The sequence below is a fragment of the Salvelinus sp. IW2-2015 genome, linkage group LG9, assembly GCF_002910315.2.
Source record: "Salvelinus sp. IW2-2015 linkage group LG9, ASM291031v2, whole genome shotgun sequence".
NCBI lineage: Eukaryota > Metazoa > Chordata > Actinopteri > Salmoniformes > Salmonidae > Salvelinus > Salvelinus sp. IW2-2015.
This window is the reverse complement of record NC_036849.1, coordinates 6,795,081-6,812,720: the sequence shown is the minus strand read 5'-3', so window position 1 is coordinate 6,812,720 and position 17,640 is coordinate 6,795,081. Positions and strand designations below refer to the sequence as shown.

General features: G+C 45.1%; 1 protein-coding gene and 1 long non-coding RNA gene across 5 annotated transcripts in view; both read left to right on the top strand.

Annotated features, from left to right (window-relative positions):
• ccdc85ca (coiled-coil domain containing 85C, a) overlaps positions 1–11,035 on the top strand; it is a 46,769-nt gene extending 35,734 nt beyond the window's left edge. For 3 of the 4 annotated variants that reach the window (XM_023994073.2, XM_023994072.2, XM_023994071.2), the window contains 2 exons: positions 8,437–8,628; positions 10,076–11,035. In XM_023994073.2, the coding sequence (XP_023849841.1) occupies positions 8,437–8,628; positions 10,076–10,165 (282 nt within the window). In that variant the 3' untranslated portion in view covers positions 10,166–11,035. The remainder of the gene's footprint in view (positions 1–8,436; positions 8,629–10,075) is intronic. The other variant, XR_011480410.1, reaches the window with a different exon arrangement.
• Positions 11,036–11,152: 117 nt separating this feature from the next.
• LOC139028228 (uncharacterized) lies at positions 11,153–15,877 on the top strand. Its single transcript, XR_011480411.1, has 2 exons — positions 11,153–11,249; positions 11,754–15,877. It is a non-coding gene; the product is annotated as an uncharacterized lncRNA (long non-coding RNA).
• The last annotated feature ends 1,763 nt before the right edge of the window (positions 15,878–17,640 follow it).

Sequence of the window (17,640 nt, the reverse complement as noted above, 5' to 3'; positions counted from 1 at the left end):
GCATCCTTCACTCATGCTGGCAAACATACCCTCGTAAAACTGACCATCCCACCGATCCTTGACTTCGGTGATGTCATTTATAAAATAGCCTCTAACACTCTACTCAACAAATTGGAAGCAGTCTATCACAGTGCCATCCGTTTTGTCACCAAAGCCCCTTATACTACCCACCACTGCAACCTGTATGCTCTCGTTGGCTGGTCCTCGCTTCATATTCGTCGCCAAACCCACTGGCTCCAGGTCATCTATAAGTCTTTGCTAGATAAAGCCCCGCCTTATCTCAGCTCACTGGTCACCATAGCAGCACCCACCCGTAGCACGCGCTCCAGCAGGTATATCTCACTGGTCATCCCCAAAGCCAATTCCTCCTTTGGCCGCCTTTCCTTACAGTTCTCTGCTGCCAATGACTGGAACGAACTGCAAAAATCACTGAAGATGGAGACTCATATCTCCCTCACTAACTTTAAGCACCAGCTGTCAGAGCAGCTCACAGATCACTGCACCTGTACATAGCCTATCTGTAAACAGCCCATCCAACTACCTCATCACCATTCAGTATTTATTTATTTATCTTGCTCCTTTGCACCCCAGTATCTCTACTTGCACATTCATCTTCTGCACATCTACCATTCCAGTGTTTAATTGCTATATTGTAATTACTTCGCCACCATGGCCCATTTATTGCCTTAACTCCCTTATCTTACCTCATTTACACTCACTGTATATAGACTTTTTTTCTTTTTTTTCTACTGTATTATTGACTGTATGTTTGTTTATTCCATGTGTAACTCTGTGTTGTTGTTTGTGTCGAACTGTTTTGCTTTATCTTGGCCAGGTCGCAGTTGTAAATGAGAACTTCTTCTCAACTAGCCTACCTGGTTAAATATAGGTGAAATATATATATATTTTAAATGCACTCAACACATACACTACATGAGCAAAAGTATGTGGACACCTGCTCATTGAACATCTCATTCCAAAATCACGGGCATTAATATGGAGTTGGTCCCCCTTTGCTGCTATAACAGCCTCCACTCTTCTGGGAAGTCTTTCCACTAGATGTTGGAACTTTGCTGCGGTGACTTGCTTCCATTCAGCCACAAGACCATTGGTGAGGTTGGGGACTGATGTTGGGCGATTAGTCCTGGTTTGCAGTCAGCAATCCAATTCATCCCAAAGGTGTTCGATGGGGTTGATGTCAGGGCTCTGTGCAGGCCAGTCAAGTTCTTCCACACCGATCTCAACAAACCATTTCTGTATGGACCTCGCTTTGTGCATGGGGGCATTGTCATGCTGAAACAGGAAAGGCCCTTCCCCAAACTGTTGCCACAAAGTTGCAAGCACAGAATCATCTAGAATGTCATTGTATGCTGTAGCATTAAGATTTCCCTTCACTGGAACTAAGGGGTTCCCTTCACTGGAACTAAGGGGAACCATGAAAAACAGCCTCAGACCATTATTCATCATCCACCAAACTTTACAGTTGGCACTATGCATTTGGGCAGGTAGCGTTCTCCTAGCATCCGCCAAACCTTTTCGTCCATCGGACTGTCAGATGGTGAAGCGTGATTCATCACTCCAGAGAACGCGTTTCCACTGCTCCAGAGTCCAATAATGATGAGCTTTACACCACTCCAGCCGACGCTTGGCATAGCGCATGGTAATCTTAGGCTTGTGTGCGGTTGCTCCGCCATGGAAACCCATTTTATGAAGCTCCCCATGAACAATTATTGTGCTGACGTTACTTCTAGAGGTAGTTTAGAACTCGGTAGTGAGTGTTACACGCTACGCACTACAGCAGTCGGTGGTCCCGTTCTGTGAGCTTGTGTGGCCTACCACTCGCGGCTGTGCCGTTGTTGCTCCTAGACGTTTCCACTTCACAATAACAGCACTTACAGTTGACCGGGGCAGCTTTAGCAGGGAAGAAATTTGACGAACTGACTTGTTGGAAAGTTATGACGGTGCCACGTTGAAAGTCACTGAGCTGTGTGCATGGCTGTGTGCTCGATTTTATTTATTTATTTTTAAATATATATATTTTTTACCCCAATTTCGTGGTATCCAATTGGTAGTTACAGTCTTGTCCCATTGCTGCAACTCCCGTAAGGACTCAGGCGACACGAAGGTCAAGGCCGTGCGTCCTCCGAAACACAAACCAGCCAAGCCGCACTGCTTCTTGACACAATGCCCACTTGACCTGGAAGCCAGCCGCTCCACACCTGGTGACTGTGTCAGCGTGCATTGCGCACAGGCCCGCCACAGGAGTCGGCAGGGACAAGAACATCTCTGCCGGCCAGACCCTCCCCTAACCTGGACGACGCAGGGCCAATTGTGCGCCGCCCCATGGGTCTCCCGGTCGCGGCCGGCTGCGACAGAGCCTGGACAAGAACCAGGATCTCTAGTGGCACAGCTAGCACTGCGATGCAGTGCCTTAGACCACTGCGCCACTCGGGAGATGTGCTCGATTTTATACATCTGTCAGCAATGGGTGTGGCTGAAATAGCCGAATCCATTAATTTCAAGGGGTGTCCACATACTTTTGTTTATATAGTGTATCTTCTTCCAAAACAAGAACGAAGCTGCTTTCCACATTGCTTCTAAATATCAATCCAGTTATTTTTCTTTATTATACTATTCATTTGTGTATCTTGATCTCTGCAAAATGCGAGTTAGTTAGTCCAAGGAAGCTGGCATGTTTCAAACATTATGCTAATGCTATTCGCTAACTAGCTAAATGTTAGTGGTGTAGATCAGCACGTTGTTTGTGCAACTTACTATAATTTTTACCTAAATGTAACATCTGTTCAAACGTCACCACGGTCCCCTGGGAAACACTTATCAACACTTTTGTTCCTACCCTGTCATAACTCCTACCTACAAACAACACCAACCATAGAATTAGAATAATCATTCCAACAGTTCACCAACGTGATTTTATCTATATTGCAAGTCAAATCGCAATATTTGGTTGAAAAAAATCACAATTCTATTTTTTGCCGATAGTGTGCAGCCCTACTAACTTTACCTGTATATGTCAACACTTGGGTGGTTGAGGGGCAGCTCTCGGAGCTGTGGGGGGATCTTGGAGGGTTGAGGGGCAGCTCTCGGAGCTGTGGGGGGATCCTGGGTGGTTGAGGGGCAGCTCTCGGAGCTGTGGGGGGATCCTGGGTGGTTGAGGGGCAGCTCTCGGAGCTGTGGGGGGATCTTGGAGGGTTGTTGGCCTGGCGGTTGGGAGCTTGGGCCGGTGGCTGATGGGTCGCTGGTTCGGCTCCCCGTTTTGACTTGGTGGGAGATCTGTCGACGTGCACTTGAGCGGAGTGCTTGACCCTGGTTGCTCCTGTGGGTCGCTCTGGATGGGAGTCTGTTAGATGACTGAATGTAATGTAAATGTTCAGTGGCTTCACTACAGGTAGATTGTATGTTTTAATATTCAATTTAAAAAAAATAAGAATAAAAAAAACACTTGGTGGCACGGAAAGGAAAGGAAAAGTGATATATTTTTCATGAGATGTGCTTCAAAAGTAATTAGGATTCATATAGACCCAATGCAGACTATATCTGAATCAATGAAATATTTCTGGTGCTCTTAGATTTTATGTGGTGCTCCCAACTTTTGTAAGTTTGGAGCATCAGTGCTACCAATGAGCTGGTCTGAGGCTGACCTCAGTATCACTTGACAGACCTGCTTTGAACTGGACTTTCACACACGTCAGTTTCAAACCCTCTCCAGCTCCTCCACATGTAACAGTGTATCATCACACTTTCCAGTATTGAATGTCAGCCCCCAGTAATATGCACCTTTACTCCAGCCCTGCCTCCATATTCCACCCTGAGTCTAAGAGTTAAGAGACAATAACCTCAGGTCTTTAATGTAAACAGAACTCAGACTTTACCCAATAACCCTGAGTACTAAAGGAGACCTTACAACAACAATACCTCATGTTGACCCTAACTTCCACCCCCCTCACACTGTTTATTGTCTTTGATTCTCTAACCCAGCCTTGAGCTGGAGACTGAATCTGGAGTCTTCTCTCTCTCTCTCTCTTATATCCCCCCTAGTTTTCACCAGCCCTCTCTGTCTCAAATCCAGTCTTTCTTCCATTCCACTCAAGCTCTCTCTTGTTCCTTATTGCCACCTACCTCCCTCTCCATCTCTCTCTCGCTCTCTCTTCTACAGCCCTGAGACTTTACCTGTCTCTCTATTGGGTCCGTGTTTAACCAGAGGACATCACCCCACCCCCCCCTCCTCCCCCACCTGGCCCTGCTCTTGACAGTGGAGAGAAACATTTCAGGTTTAAAGCAGTTGTAGACATTTTACCACAGGGCATAGAAAAAATGTCCCAATGTTATTTAAAAAATCATGACATTCTGCTCATTTCGCCATGGGGAAGAAATATATATATTTTTGCAGTTTTAAACCTAATTTACTGTAATTCTACTCATTTTGCCATGGGGTGAAGATAATTGCTGATGCACAACCAAATTTCAACCTTGCACCTTGTGTATTCTATTATTCTAACTCTCAACAGGAAGTTGGGACCCCACATTTTTTGTAATAAAACCTAGCAGCCTGGATATCTAAGCGACCGCTTATGTCGCTTTATGCCTGGAGCCAGCCCTGGACATCCCTTATGCCTTGAGCCAGCCCTGGACATCTCTTATGCCTTGAGCCAGCCCTGGACATCCCTTATGCCTTGAGCCAGCCCTGGACATCCCTTATGCCTTGAGCCAGCCCTGGACATCTCTTATGCCTTGAGCCAGCATTGGATATCCTTTGCTGGAGCCAGCCTGGACATCTCTTAAGCCTTGATGCAGGCCTGGACATCCCTTATGCTTGAGCCAGCCCTGGCACATCTCTTATTCCTTGGCGCAGCCCTGGACATGCTTATGCCTGGAGCCAGCCCTGGACATCCTTATGCTGGAGCCAGCCCACTGGGATCCTTATGCCTTGAGCCAGCCCTGGACTTCCCTTATGCCTGGAGCCAGCCCTGGACTTCCCTTATGCCTGGAGCCAGCCCTGGACATCCCTTATGCCTTGAGCCAGCCCTGGACATCCCTTTGAGACCACTAATTAAATTAGCATCACTTCTTTCAGAAGGGCAAATACTCCCACTGTTCTTTCCCTCTCTTTTATCCTGAAATGTTCATCCCCCTTTCCAGCTCTCACCTTGGCATGGAGAGGAGAACAGGGGGAGGGAGAGGAGAAGAGGGTAGGGAGAGTGCATATGAGATTGGGAAGGAGTAGAGAGATGTGAGGAAGGAAGGAAAAGAGTCTAAAGGAGAGAGGTGGGGAGAGAGTATAGAGAGAGAAAGAGAGGAGAGAGAGAGAGAGAATAGAGAGAATAAGGAGAGAGAGGAGAAGAAAAAGAGGAGAGTCTTGTTTAGCTAATCAGTATTCTGATTGGTCGTGATAAAAGACATCTAGAGTCGTCATGGTAACCACTAACCACTCAGGTACTCTTCATCCACAGGAAGGAGAAAACAATTAAGAGCGTGTGGCTTGGGCTACAGCCTGTGTGTGTGTGTGTGTGTTCTGGAGTGAGAGACATACATACTCTAGACTCCTATCCTGATTAGCATGACTTTGAACTCTCACTTCAAACACACAGGAGGTGATGCCTTGAATAATGCAACATCTCTCTCTCTCTCTCTCTCATTTAACCAGGTAAGTTGACGGAAAACACATTTTAATTTACAGCAACAACCTGGAGAATAGTTACAGGGTGGAGGAGAGGGGATAACTGAGCCAATTGGAAGCTGGGGATGATTAGGTGGCCATGTGTCACGACTTCTGCCGAAGTCTGTTCCTCTCCTTGTTCGGGCGGCGTTCGGCGGTCGACGTCACCGGTCTTCTAGCCATCGCCGATCCACCTTTCATTTTCCATTTGTTTTGTCTTGTTTTCCCACACACCTGGTTTACATTCCCTCATTACTTGTCTGTGTGTGAAATTGTTTGCTGTGAAGTGTTTGTGCACTCTGACTGGTTCGCGACGGGTTATTTCTGTACCCATATTTTGTTGTTCTGTGTGCCGTTGGTTTTGCACATTAAACTGCTCTGGTTATTACCCAGTTCTGCTCCCCTGCGCCTGGCTTCCCTGCAGCCAGTCACGCACCACTTACACCATGATGGAATGATGGCCTGATTGGAAATGTTGCCAGAACACTGGTGTTAACATCTCTGCAGTGTGGTATGCTGCTGTCTCTCTCTCTCTCATGTCACACACCCAATGACATGGCCTGATATACACTTTATATGGTGGGTGGATTTTTTGTTGTTGTGATCCCCATCAGCTGCTAACAAGGCAGCAGCTACTCTTCCTGGAGTCCAAACACATTAAGGCAGTGTTAAGCCAGTACATCATATAACAGTGTTACACCAATACACATATCTACAATACAAAATGCATAATAGCATCATACGATAATATTACAATGTGCGTGTATGTAGAGTGCGTGTGCTAGCGTGTGTGTGCGTATGCGTGAGTGTGTGCCTGGGTGTGTGTGTCTCTTCACAGTCCGCGTTGTACCATAAGGTGTAGTTTTATCATTTTTTAAAATCAGATTTAACTGCTTGCATGAGATACTTGATGTGGAATAGAGTTCCATGTAGTTATGGCTCTGTGTTGTACTGTCCATTTCCCAGAGTTTGTTCTGGACATGGGGACTGTGAAGAGACCCCCGGTGGCATGTCTTGTGGGTTATGCATGGGTGTCTGAGCTGTGTGCTAGTCGTTTGAACAGACAGCTCAGTGCATTCAGCGTGTCAATACCTCTCACAAAGACAAGTAGTGATGCAATCAGTCTCTCCTCTACTTTGATCCAGGAGAGGTTGAAATGCATGCCATTGATGTTAGCTCTCAGAGTACATTTAAGGGCCAGCCGTGCTGCTTTATTTCCTATGTCTCTCTTTGTGGCCCTTGACCATACCATACATTCACCAAATGTAAATCAAAACTAGACGTTGAAATTGTAGAGGGGTCACCACCACCCCCTACATCCCCATACATCCGTCACAAGAAAAAATTTGCCCAGCGATCGTGATCCCACCTCTGTGTAGCACTGACTGAAGCAAAGTCACGACTTTCTCACATAACAAGAGAGCAATCAATCAAATGTCAAAGTCACAACTTTCTCACATAACAAGAGAGCAATCAATCAAATGTCAAAGTCAATCAAAGTTGTTTCTGACGCAGAAGCAGTGATTCTCTATCTTGTAAAAATTGTTGGTTGAAAATGTGTGTCCTTTAGAGCCTCTCTTTATGTTTTCTTTCAGACTTTCTTATCATCTTTGCTCAGGCTACGTCCTGAATGGCACTTTATTCCCTTCATCAGTGTTTCCCAACCCTGGTGGTCCTCCATTACCCCCAACAGTAAACATTTGTATTGTAACCTTGAACAAGCACACCTGAATCAACTTGTCAACTAATCATCAAGCCCTCAATGAGCTCAATGAGGTGTGTTTGTTCAGGGCTACAACAAAAATGTGTTCTGTTGGGGTTACTGGAGGACCAGGGTTGGGAAACACTACCCTACATGGTGCACTACTTTTGACCAGAGTCATATGGGCCCAAAGTAGTGCACTATACAGGGAATAGGGTGCCATTTGGGACGCACATAAGTATGGTGTGTCTGTGTTAGTGTTCTCTGAGTATTGATACTGGGTATTGATACCAACTCTGTAATGTTAGACTGGCTGCCCGATCAGGTTCACTTCCCTCCTCTTCCATAATGCCTCTACAGCAGGTGCCTACACCATTGACTATGGGCCTGTTGTTATTGCACTCTCAGCTTTATGTGTGTGTGTCACTCACACTCCGGTCACACTCTTCTTCTTCATGCTGTCTCTTCTCTCTCTCTCTCTCTCTCTCTCTCTCTCTCTCTCTCTCTCTCTCTCTCTCTCTCTCTCTCTCTCTCTCTCTCTCTCTCTCTCTCTCTCTCTACCCCTATATCCCTTTATCCCTCTCTCTCTCTGCTCAGGGGCACCGGTGTTGGAATGCTGGTTGGGATAGTTGAGGATTTAACGCTAGAGTGGTGCTCAAAAGGCTGTGACTGAGCAAAGCTGGGATAGAACCAGAGATAGGGATAACTAAGTGCTTGGACAGTGAGAGCTGGGAATGAATAGGATAGAGCTGGGATAGATAGGGCCCCTGCTCCTCTCTCTCAACGACCTCTTTTTGCATTAGATGTGACCCAGAGATGGAGAGACACAGGGGAGTAGAGAGTTTGACCAGGGTCAGGGAAGACCAGGGGAGATGAGAGTTGTAATGAGCTGATTAAACCAGGGATTTACCCTCCTTTAGGGGTCTGGGTCGGTGAACTATAGTACCCCAGAGAGAGAGAGAAGGGAGGTGGGGGGATTAATTTAGATTGCTCACATTTCTGAAAATAAAGTATATGTGTGTGACCACTCTGACCATCTCTCCTTTCCTCTCTCCAGGGCTCCGGTAGGACCCCTAGTGGTGAGCCATCCCCCCGAGCAGACTACCTCCCTGTGGGCCAGAAGCCCGAGGCTGTGGTCCATGCCATGAAGGTGTTCGAGGTCCATGAGAATCTAGAGAAGAAGATCCCTGAAGACTACGACAAGGACCTCAGTGAAAAGGAGAAGGCCATCGTCAGGGAGATGTGTAACGTAAGGAACTCTCTCCTCCCTCGCACACGACCTTTCTCACCCCCCTCTCTTTTACTCTTTCTCTCTCTCCCTCACTCGTTTCCTTTCTTCTCTCTTCCTCTCTCCCTCTCCTATCCCAACAGCTAATAATGAGAGCTAGATGAAGATACGAGGGGACTGTCGAGTTGCAGCTTTCTCTCTCTCTCTCTCTCTCTCTCTCTCTCTCTCTCTCTCTCTCTCTCTCTCTCTCTCTCTCTCTCTCTCTCTCTCTCTCTCTCTCTCCTCCCCATTTCTGTTTGTTTGCCTTTCAGAATCACAAGCATGCCATCGCTTTGACGGAGGGCAGTGTTTCAATTAGTGCACAATTGCCCTCCCTCCCTCCTTCCCTCCTCCCTCCCTCTCACCTCTCCTCCCCCTCTCACCCCCTGGCTTCCCCCTGCTTTAATTGGAGGCTCCCATAAAGGAGGCGTAGTATTAGCGACGCACTTGTCTGCACCATTAAAATAACTTCACTGGGAGAAACAATGGAAGCTCCTGTTGAGGCCTTTTAAGCATCCGAGCTCTATTCTCCGTGCTATATACACCTCCCAGGCCCAGGATAGGACAGGATAGGACAGGACAGGGCAGGATAGGATCGGAAGGCTAGGAGGATAGGACTATGGGATAGAAGCTACAGGCCCCCATTCTCTCATCTCAACATCACATCCTCCGTCCACCCCCACAGATGTAGGCTCAGAATGGCATCCTATTTCCTTTATAGTGCACTAATTTTGACTAGAGCCGATAGGGTTAGTGTAATATAAAAGGAATAGGGTATCATTTGGGCCACAACCATACAGCCTGAGACAGTGGAGTGGGGTACTCTGGGACCCGTGTGATGACACTTTTCTTGCAGGGATGACCCCAGGCCCTTCTAGTCTTTCAGCACTAAGCGATGCCTGTTGGTTTTTCCAGACAGAGCTCTGTACATGGAAGAGACACAGAGAACATGGAGGCACAACGCAACCATTTACAGTCAAGTATCCCATCAACCATAAAGAGATAAATACACCAACATCCTGGTGAGGTCTATGTTACATGGTCCATCTCGGTGCTGGGAGTTATGTGTTTTACAACTGTTGTTTTGTCCCCATTGTGTGCTCAGATTATGTGGAACATACATCTTTGTAGACCATTATTGGTTGGTTGGATTGATAGATTCCAGTCTCTGTGACCTCCCTTAGTAGACCCCAACAAACCACATGTCATAATTAAATGTTCGACAATATAAAGCTTTGTGTAACAGTGTTTGCAAACCTTATTAGTATAATTAGTACTAAATGTCCCTTCCACCTGGCATTTCTAGAGACCCCCACTCATCTTAAAGGGCTGGATATACTGTAGCTAGTATATCCATTGTATGACAGTGTTGTGTAACAGTGTTTTGTGTCCCCCCCCCCCTCTTTCCTGTCCTGTGTTGTGTTCTCAGGTGGTGTGGCGTAAACTGGGTGACGCTGCGGGCTCCAAGCCTTCAATCCGCCAGCATCTCTCTGGGAACCAGTTCAAAGGGCCTTTGTAGTCCCTAGGACGACATTAACCAGCACTCAAACGAGACAAACGGACAGACAGATAAATAAACAACAACAACAACAATGGATCCTCAGCACTGACTGGACAAAGGGGCACATCTCAATTGACCCTCTCCTACTCTCTCAGCACTGTGACCGTGGCTAGATGATCCAGACAAACCCTAACCTAAACCCAGCCCACTGCCTCTGCATCTGTGATATCCATCTTTAGCCTCCCTTAACCTCATGCCCTGGTGGATATTGGAATGGTGACCTGACCTGGGTAGTGGCTACAGACAATTTCAGATTAGGGCAAAACAGACCGTGGCGACGAACGGTTCGAAACAGCAGGTGGCCGTCCCATCGCCTCCACAGCACAACAGAACATCTGCCTTCATTTTCTGTTCCATGCCTGACTATTCGTCATGTTGAATCGCCACCGTCAGTTGACAGTTATGGTGTGTTTTTAAAGAAGAGGAAGATGAGGGGAGGATAGGGGCATGAGGCATGCATTACCAACTAAACTGCCCCTTACAACCTCACAATCAGTCACTACAGTACTGAGTTACTATACCTGTGACCTGTTCTACAGTACTACACCTGACAGTACCAACCAGTCACTACAGTTCGAGCTACTATACCTGTGACCTGTTCTACAAGTTACTACACCTGACAGTACCAACCAGTCACTACAGTACTGAGTTACTATACCTGGGCTGTTCTACAGTACTACACCTGACAGTCCACCAGTCACTACAGTACTGAGTTACTTACCTGTGACCGTTTCACAGTACTACACCTGACAGTACCAACCAGTCACTACAGTACTGAGTTACTATACCTGTGACCTGTTCTACCGTACACACCTGACAGTACCAACCAGTCACCTACAGTACTGAATAGTTACATCGGTACTACCTGGAGTTCTACAGATACTACACCCTGACAGTACCAACCAGTCACTACAGTACTGAGTTACTAACCTGTGACCTGTTCTACAGTACTGACAACCTGTACAGTCCAACCAGTCACTACAGTACTGAGTTACATACCTGTGACCTGTTCTACAGTACTACACCTGACAGTACGCAACCAGTCACTAACAGTACTGCATTACTCGGGTATTACCTGTGAACTGTTCTACAGTACTACACCTGACCGTGTACCAACCAGTCACTACAGTACGAGGTTACTATACCTGTGACCTGTTTCTGACATACTACATGACAGTACCAACCAGTCACTACAGTACTGAGTCATATACCTGTGACTGTTCTACAGTACTACACCTGACAGTACAACCAGTCATCACAGTACTGAGTTTACTTACACCTGGACCTTCTAGACTACACCCTGACATCCCAACCATTCGAGTTACAGTTATCTGAGTCTACGCTAACACCTGTACCTGCTTCTTACGTACTAACCTGACAGTCCACACCAGTCACCTACCAGTACTGAGTTATCGGTATACCTTGTGATCCTGTGTCTACAGTACTACACCTTGGACAGCTACCAATCCCAGTCACTACAGTACTGAGTTACTTACACTGTGACCTGTTCTTCGGAGTTACTACACCTGACTCGAGTACCAACCAGTCACTACAGTACTGAGTTACTACACCTGTGACCTGTTCTACAGTACTACACCTGACAGTACCAACCAGTCACTACAGTACTGAGCTAGAGTACAACACCATCTCCACCCAACGTCTCTTTTTGTGTTTGTAAATGTTCACCTACCAAGTGTTCAAGACGGACAACCACTCTAGGACGGACTATTCTACTACAGGCCCTGTTCCGTTCTTGACTTTGCTTCCATGATGTCTCCACAGGCAACTGACTGACAACTGCTGACAACCTACTTTTAATAGGAGGAGAAATCCTGGAAATGTTCTGATGTAATTTCCTTCGGTGTATAGTCACGAGCCATAGGTTTATATGACTTGAAACCTAGCTGCTCTAGCCTACTGTTTAATAGTGTAGTCCCCTTTTGCCTGAGCAAGAAGTATGTGTTCAAGTGTAGACGGAATTTATTTCAAAGTGTTCAACTAAATTCTAGCACCAAGTAAGTTATGTGTAACAAAACATAGCCCTGTTTTAAAAAAGTTATAATTTAAGACTGTGTTAGTTTGCTCCTCAAATGGCACCCTATTCCCTATACCAACACTATATAGGCATTAGGGTGCCATTTCAGATGCACACATTGTAACTGAGTACAGAAAGTGGAACACTGAGTTCAGTTTCATACCCTGTGTTTCAAAAGTTTCCTCCCAGGCAGAAAGCTTATAGCCTGGGTGGGTCTGTTTATGCTCTCCTGCCAACTCCTTCTAGAATTGTCATGCCAAAAATGTTCCATTTTAGTCATGCAGCAGACACTCTTATCCAGAGCAACTTACATTAGTGAGTTCATACATTTTCTCATACCGGTCCCCTGTGGGAATCAAACTCACAACCCTGTTGTTGCAAGCGCCCTGCTCTACCAACTGAGCCATACAGGACTTGACAATGGCTGCAATGGAGTTGGCAAAAGGACAAACAGTTCTCGGACCAGGCTTGAAAGCTTAGCCTGTCAGACTGAAACCTTAAGTCGAGGAAGAGTTTTGGTTCACGCATAATATAGTGTCGCTTCTGATGATTGATCGTGGATTAGAAAGTCAGGATCTTGTTAGATGGAAGTGGACTTTGAATTCACAGTCTGAATTACTAATGTATGACAATCGTTGAAACAGGTTGAAAACAACCGTTATTTTGACCAGTCCTAAGTATTCCTCTATGAGCTCTTATAGGAAGCATACCTTATGAAGTCTCATTGGAGACTATGTATACTATACGAGGTCTCTTAGCTGGGTCCGATGTATACTGTATAAGGTGTCTTAGCTGGCTCCTGTACATTATGATGTGGGAGGCCCGATGTGTGCTCTATGAAGTCTCAGAGATGATCACTGTGCACAATGAAGTCTCCTAGAGTCCCTTTGTCTGCTCTATAAAGTCTCATAGCTGTCATGTCTATAGTAGGACTTCAGTGTACAATCCACTGATACGCGCCGATTATGTTGACATCAATTAAGGCAGCCCCCCGCACCTCTCTGATTCAGAGGGGTTGGGTTAAACGCGAAGACACATTTCAGTCAAATGCATTCAGTTGTACAACTGACAAGGTATCCCCCTCCCTTTCCCCTTCCCCTTTCCCCCACTGCGTAGCTAAATTAAGCTTCATAGCTGTGTTCTATACTCTGTGGCACCTCCTAGCTGATTGCTGTGTATTTGAGTCATCTCAGTATTGTATGGTGAGGGCTAATAGATAAGCTACATAACATTGCCATGAGGCTGACATAACAGATGTCATTAAGGGTTATAGCAACATCACAGACAGATGTCATTAGGAGTAATAACATACACTACATGAGCAAAAGTATGTGGACACCTGCTCGTCGAACATCTCATTCCAAAATCATCGTCTTTAATATGGAGTTGGTCCCCCCTTTGCTTCTATAACAGCCTCCACTCTTCTGGGAAGGCTTTCCTCTAGATATTGGAACATTGCTGCGGGGACTTGCTTCCATTCAGCCACAAGAGCATTAGTGAGGTTGGGCACTGATGTTGGGCGATTGGGCCTGGCTCGTAGTCGGAGTTCCAATTCATCCCAAAGATGTTCGATGGGGTTGATGGCAGGGCTCTGTGCAGGCCAGTCAAGTTCTTCCACACCGATCTCGACAAACCATTTCTGTATGGACTTTTCTTTGTGCACGGGGGCAGTGTCATTGCTGTAACAGGAACGGGCCTTCTCCAAACTGTTGCCACAAAGTTGCAAGCACATATTCAGATTCGTCTGTCAGACTGCCATATGGTGAAGCATGATTTATCACTCCAGAGAACGCACTTCCACTGCTCCAGAGTCCAATGGTGGTGAGCTTTAAACCACTCCAGCTGATGCTTGGCATTGCACATGCTGATCTTAGGCTTGTGTGCGGCTGCTCGGCCATGGAAACCTATTTCATGAAGCTCCCGACGAACAGTTCTTGTGCTGAAGTTGCTTCCAGAGGGAGTTTGGAGTGTTGCAACCGAGGACAGACAATTGTTTCGCGCTACGCGCTTCAGCACTCGGCGGTCCCGTTCTGTGAGCTTGTGTGGCCTACCACTTCGCGACTGAGCCGTTGTTGCTTCTAGACATTTCCACTTCACAATAACAGCACTTACAGTTGACCGGGGCAGATCTAGCAGCTCTAGCAGCTCTAGCAATTTGATGAACTGACTTGTTGGAAAGTTGGCATCCTATGATGGTGCCATGTTGCAAGTCACTGAGCTCTTCAGTAAGGCCATTCTACTGCTAATGTTTGTCTATGGAGATCACATGGCTGTGTGCGCAGTTGTATACACCTGTCATCAACCGATGTGGCTGAAATAGACGAATCCACTAATTTGAAGGGGTGTCCACATACATTTGTATATATAGTGTATGACTATGTATATGATATCTTACCTATAGGGGTTCAGGAGTTGTATGTAAAACGAATGAAGTCTGATAGCTGTGCTGAGTTGTATGCATATGTAAGACCAGTGAATACTGTATATGAGTACTCATAAGAGTCTTATATACTGTATGAGTTCTGTTGGCTAGTCTGAGGTCTGAATAGGCAGTTATAAGCTGTTAAAAGACACTTGATGCATTCTCTCGGATATGTGTTCTAAAATCCGAACTAAAGGTTTGCTGTCAGATTGGTAAATGAATCTGAATTGAGTTTGACACATTGTCAATCTATATAGGGGCATAATAAATGTATACCCTTTTTTTTGGGTTATACAGAAGGGTGTGTATAAATGTACGTTTACACATCCCCATGAATTCTGGGTAAAAAACATTCTAATTGGAGAGAATATACTGTATTGATAGCAGAATATAGGCTGACTTTGCCCAAAATGTCACCGTATTCCCTATTTAGTGCTCTACATTTGACCAGAGCCCTATTTACCTTGGTCAAAAGTAGTGCACTTAATAGGGAATAGGTTACCATTTGGGATGTATCCGCTGTGTTTCAGTGTTGTTGAGGAGACTGGATGCAGCAGGTGACTTTGAACAGTGATGGACTGACTGTGTGTTTGACCGGACTCGTAACATACAGTATAAGTGCTGTGTGAACAAAATGAGCAGGAATCAACAAGGAAAAGCTTCATATATAATACATGAGGTATATTCCTGATATATGAAGATAATTCTGTTTGAATCGAGGACCGCGATAAAAGCATATACTGTTCTGTACAGTGTTGTCTTTAATAGTCAGGCATTGATGACTAAGGAGTTTCCTAACGGAAAACTGTATGAATAAGTGTCCATACACACTCAAAGTCTTCACAAATTCAACTTTTGCAAAAGTGACCTTGTTCTTAAACAGATAAGTCTACACGCAACGGCCTGACTTTTATATTTGTTCATTTGAAAGCACAAAGTTCTGATTAGAAGTTTGACTATTTTCCTATTGTTACATTCAGTCACACCGCTTCTTTATCTCTCTATGCGGAACCGGTGATATTCTATGTTCTTTTTTCAGACTCTTTTCCTGTGCTACATAGTTTAAGGTATCCTAGGATATACAGTGCTATGTACATACATACGTACTCCTGTAGCATACAATGAACTAGCAGGCCTTTCTATTTAAAACGTGAAAACTGAAGTAAGCCGCTTTTTCATTTTTAAATAAAATTGAAGTATACTTTCTTTTTAACCCCTGCTGTGTTTGTCAGTTGTGAATGTTGATGGAAGTGTAACTTAGTGATACCTGTATATACAGTCCCAGTCAAAAGTTTGGACACCTAGTCATTCAAGGGTTTTTCTTAATTTTTTTTTACTATTTTCTACATTGTAGAATAATAGTGAAGAAATAAAACTATGAAATAACACATATGGAATCGTGTAGTAACCAAACAAGTGTTAAACAAATCAAAATATATTTTATATTTGAGATTCTTCAAAGTAGCCACACTTTGCCTCGATGAAAGCCTTGCACACTCTTGGCATTCTCTCAACCAGCTTCATGAATGGAATGCATTTCAATTAACAGGTGTGCTTTGTTAAAAGTTAATTTGTGGAATTTCTTTCCTTCTTAATGCGTTTGAGCCAATCAGTTGTGTTGTGACAAGGTAGGGGTGGTATACAGAAGATAGCCCTATTTGGTAAAAGACCAAGTCCATATTATGGCAAGAACAGCTCAAATAAGCAAAGAGAAACGACAGTCTATCATTACTTTAAGACATGAAGGTCAGTCAATCTGGAAACTGTCAAGAACTTTGAAAGTTTCTTCAAGTGCAGTCGCAAAAACCATCAAGCACTACGATGAAACTGGCTCTCATGAGGACCGTCACAGGAATGGAAGACCCAGAGTTACCTCTGCTGGAGAGGATAAGTTCATTAGTTACCAGCCTCAGAAATTACAGCCCAAATAAATGTTTCAAAGTTCAAGTAACAGACACATCTCAACATCAACTGTTCAGAGGAGACTGCATGAACCAGGCCTTCATGGTCGAATTGCTGTAAAGAAACCACTACTAAAGGACACCAATAAAAATAAGAAGAGACTTGCTTGGGCCAAGAAACACGAGCAATGGACATTAGACCGGTGGAAATCTGTCATTTGGTCTGATGAAATGTAAGATTTCTGGTTCCAACCGCTGTGTCTTTGTGATACGGATGATCTCCGCACGATGGTTCCCACCGTGAAGCATGGAGGAAGAGGTGTGATGGTGTGGGGGTACTTTGCTGGTGACACTGTTGGTGATTTAATTAGAATTCAAGGCACACTTAACCAGCATGGCTACTACAGCATTCTGCAGCGATATGCCATCCCATCTGGTTTGCGCTTAGTGGGACTATCATTTGCAAGCCTCCCCCTTTTTCCTCCAAACATAATGGTTATTATGGCCAAACAGTTATATTTTTATTTCATCAGACCAGAGGACATTTCTCTAAAAAGTACAATCTTTGTCCCCATGTGCAGTTGCAAACCGTAGTCTGGCTTTTTTATGGCGGTTTTGGAGCAGTGGCTTCTTCCTTGCTGAGCATCCTTTCAGGTTATGTTGATACAGGATTCGTTTTACTGTGGATATAGATACTTTTGTACCTGTTTCCTCCAGCATCTTCACAAGGTACTTTGCTGTTGTTCTGGGATTGATTTGCACTTTTCGCACCAAAGTACGTTCATCTCTAGGAGACAGAACGCGTCTCCTTCCTGAGCGGTATGATGGCTGCGTTGTCCCATGATGTTCATACTTGGGTACTATTTTTTATACAGATGAACATGGTACCTTCAGGCGTTTGGAAATTGCCTCCCAAGGATGAACCAGACTTGTAAATCTTGGCTGATTTCTTTTGATTTTCCCATGATGTCAAGCAAAGAGGCACTGAGTTTGAAAGTAGGCCTTGAAATACATCCACAGATACACCTCCAATTAAGTCAAATGATGTCAATTAGCCTATCAGAAGCTTCTAAAG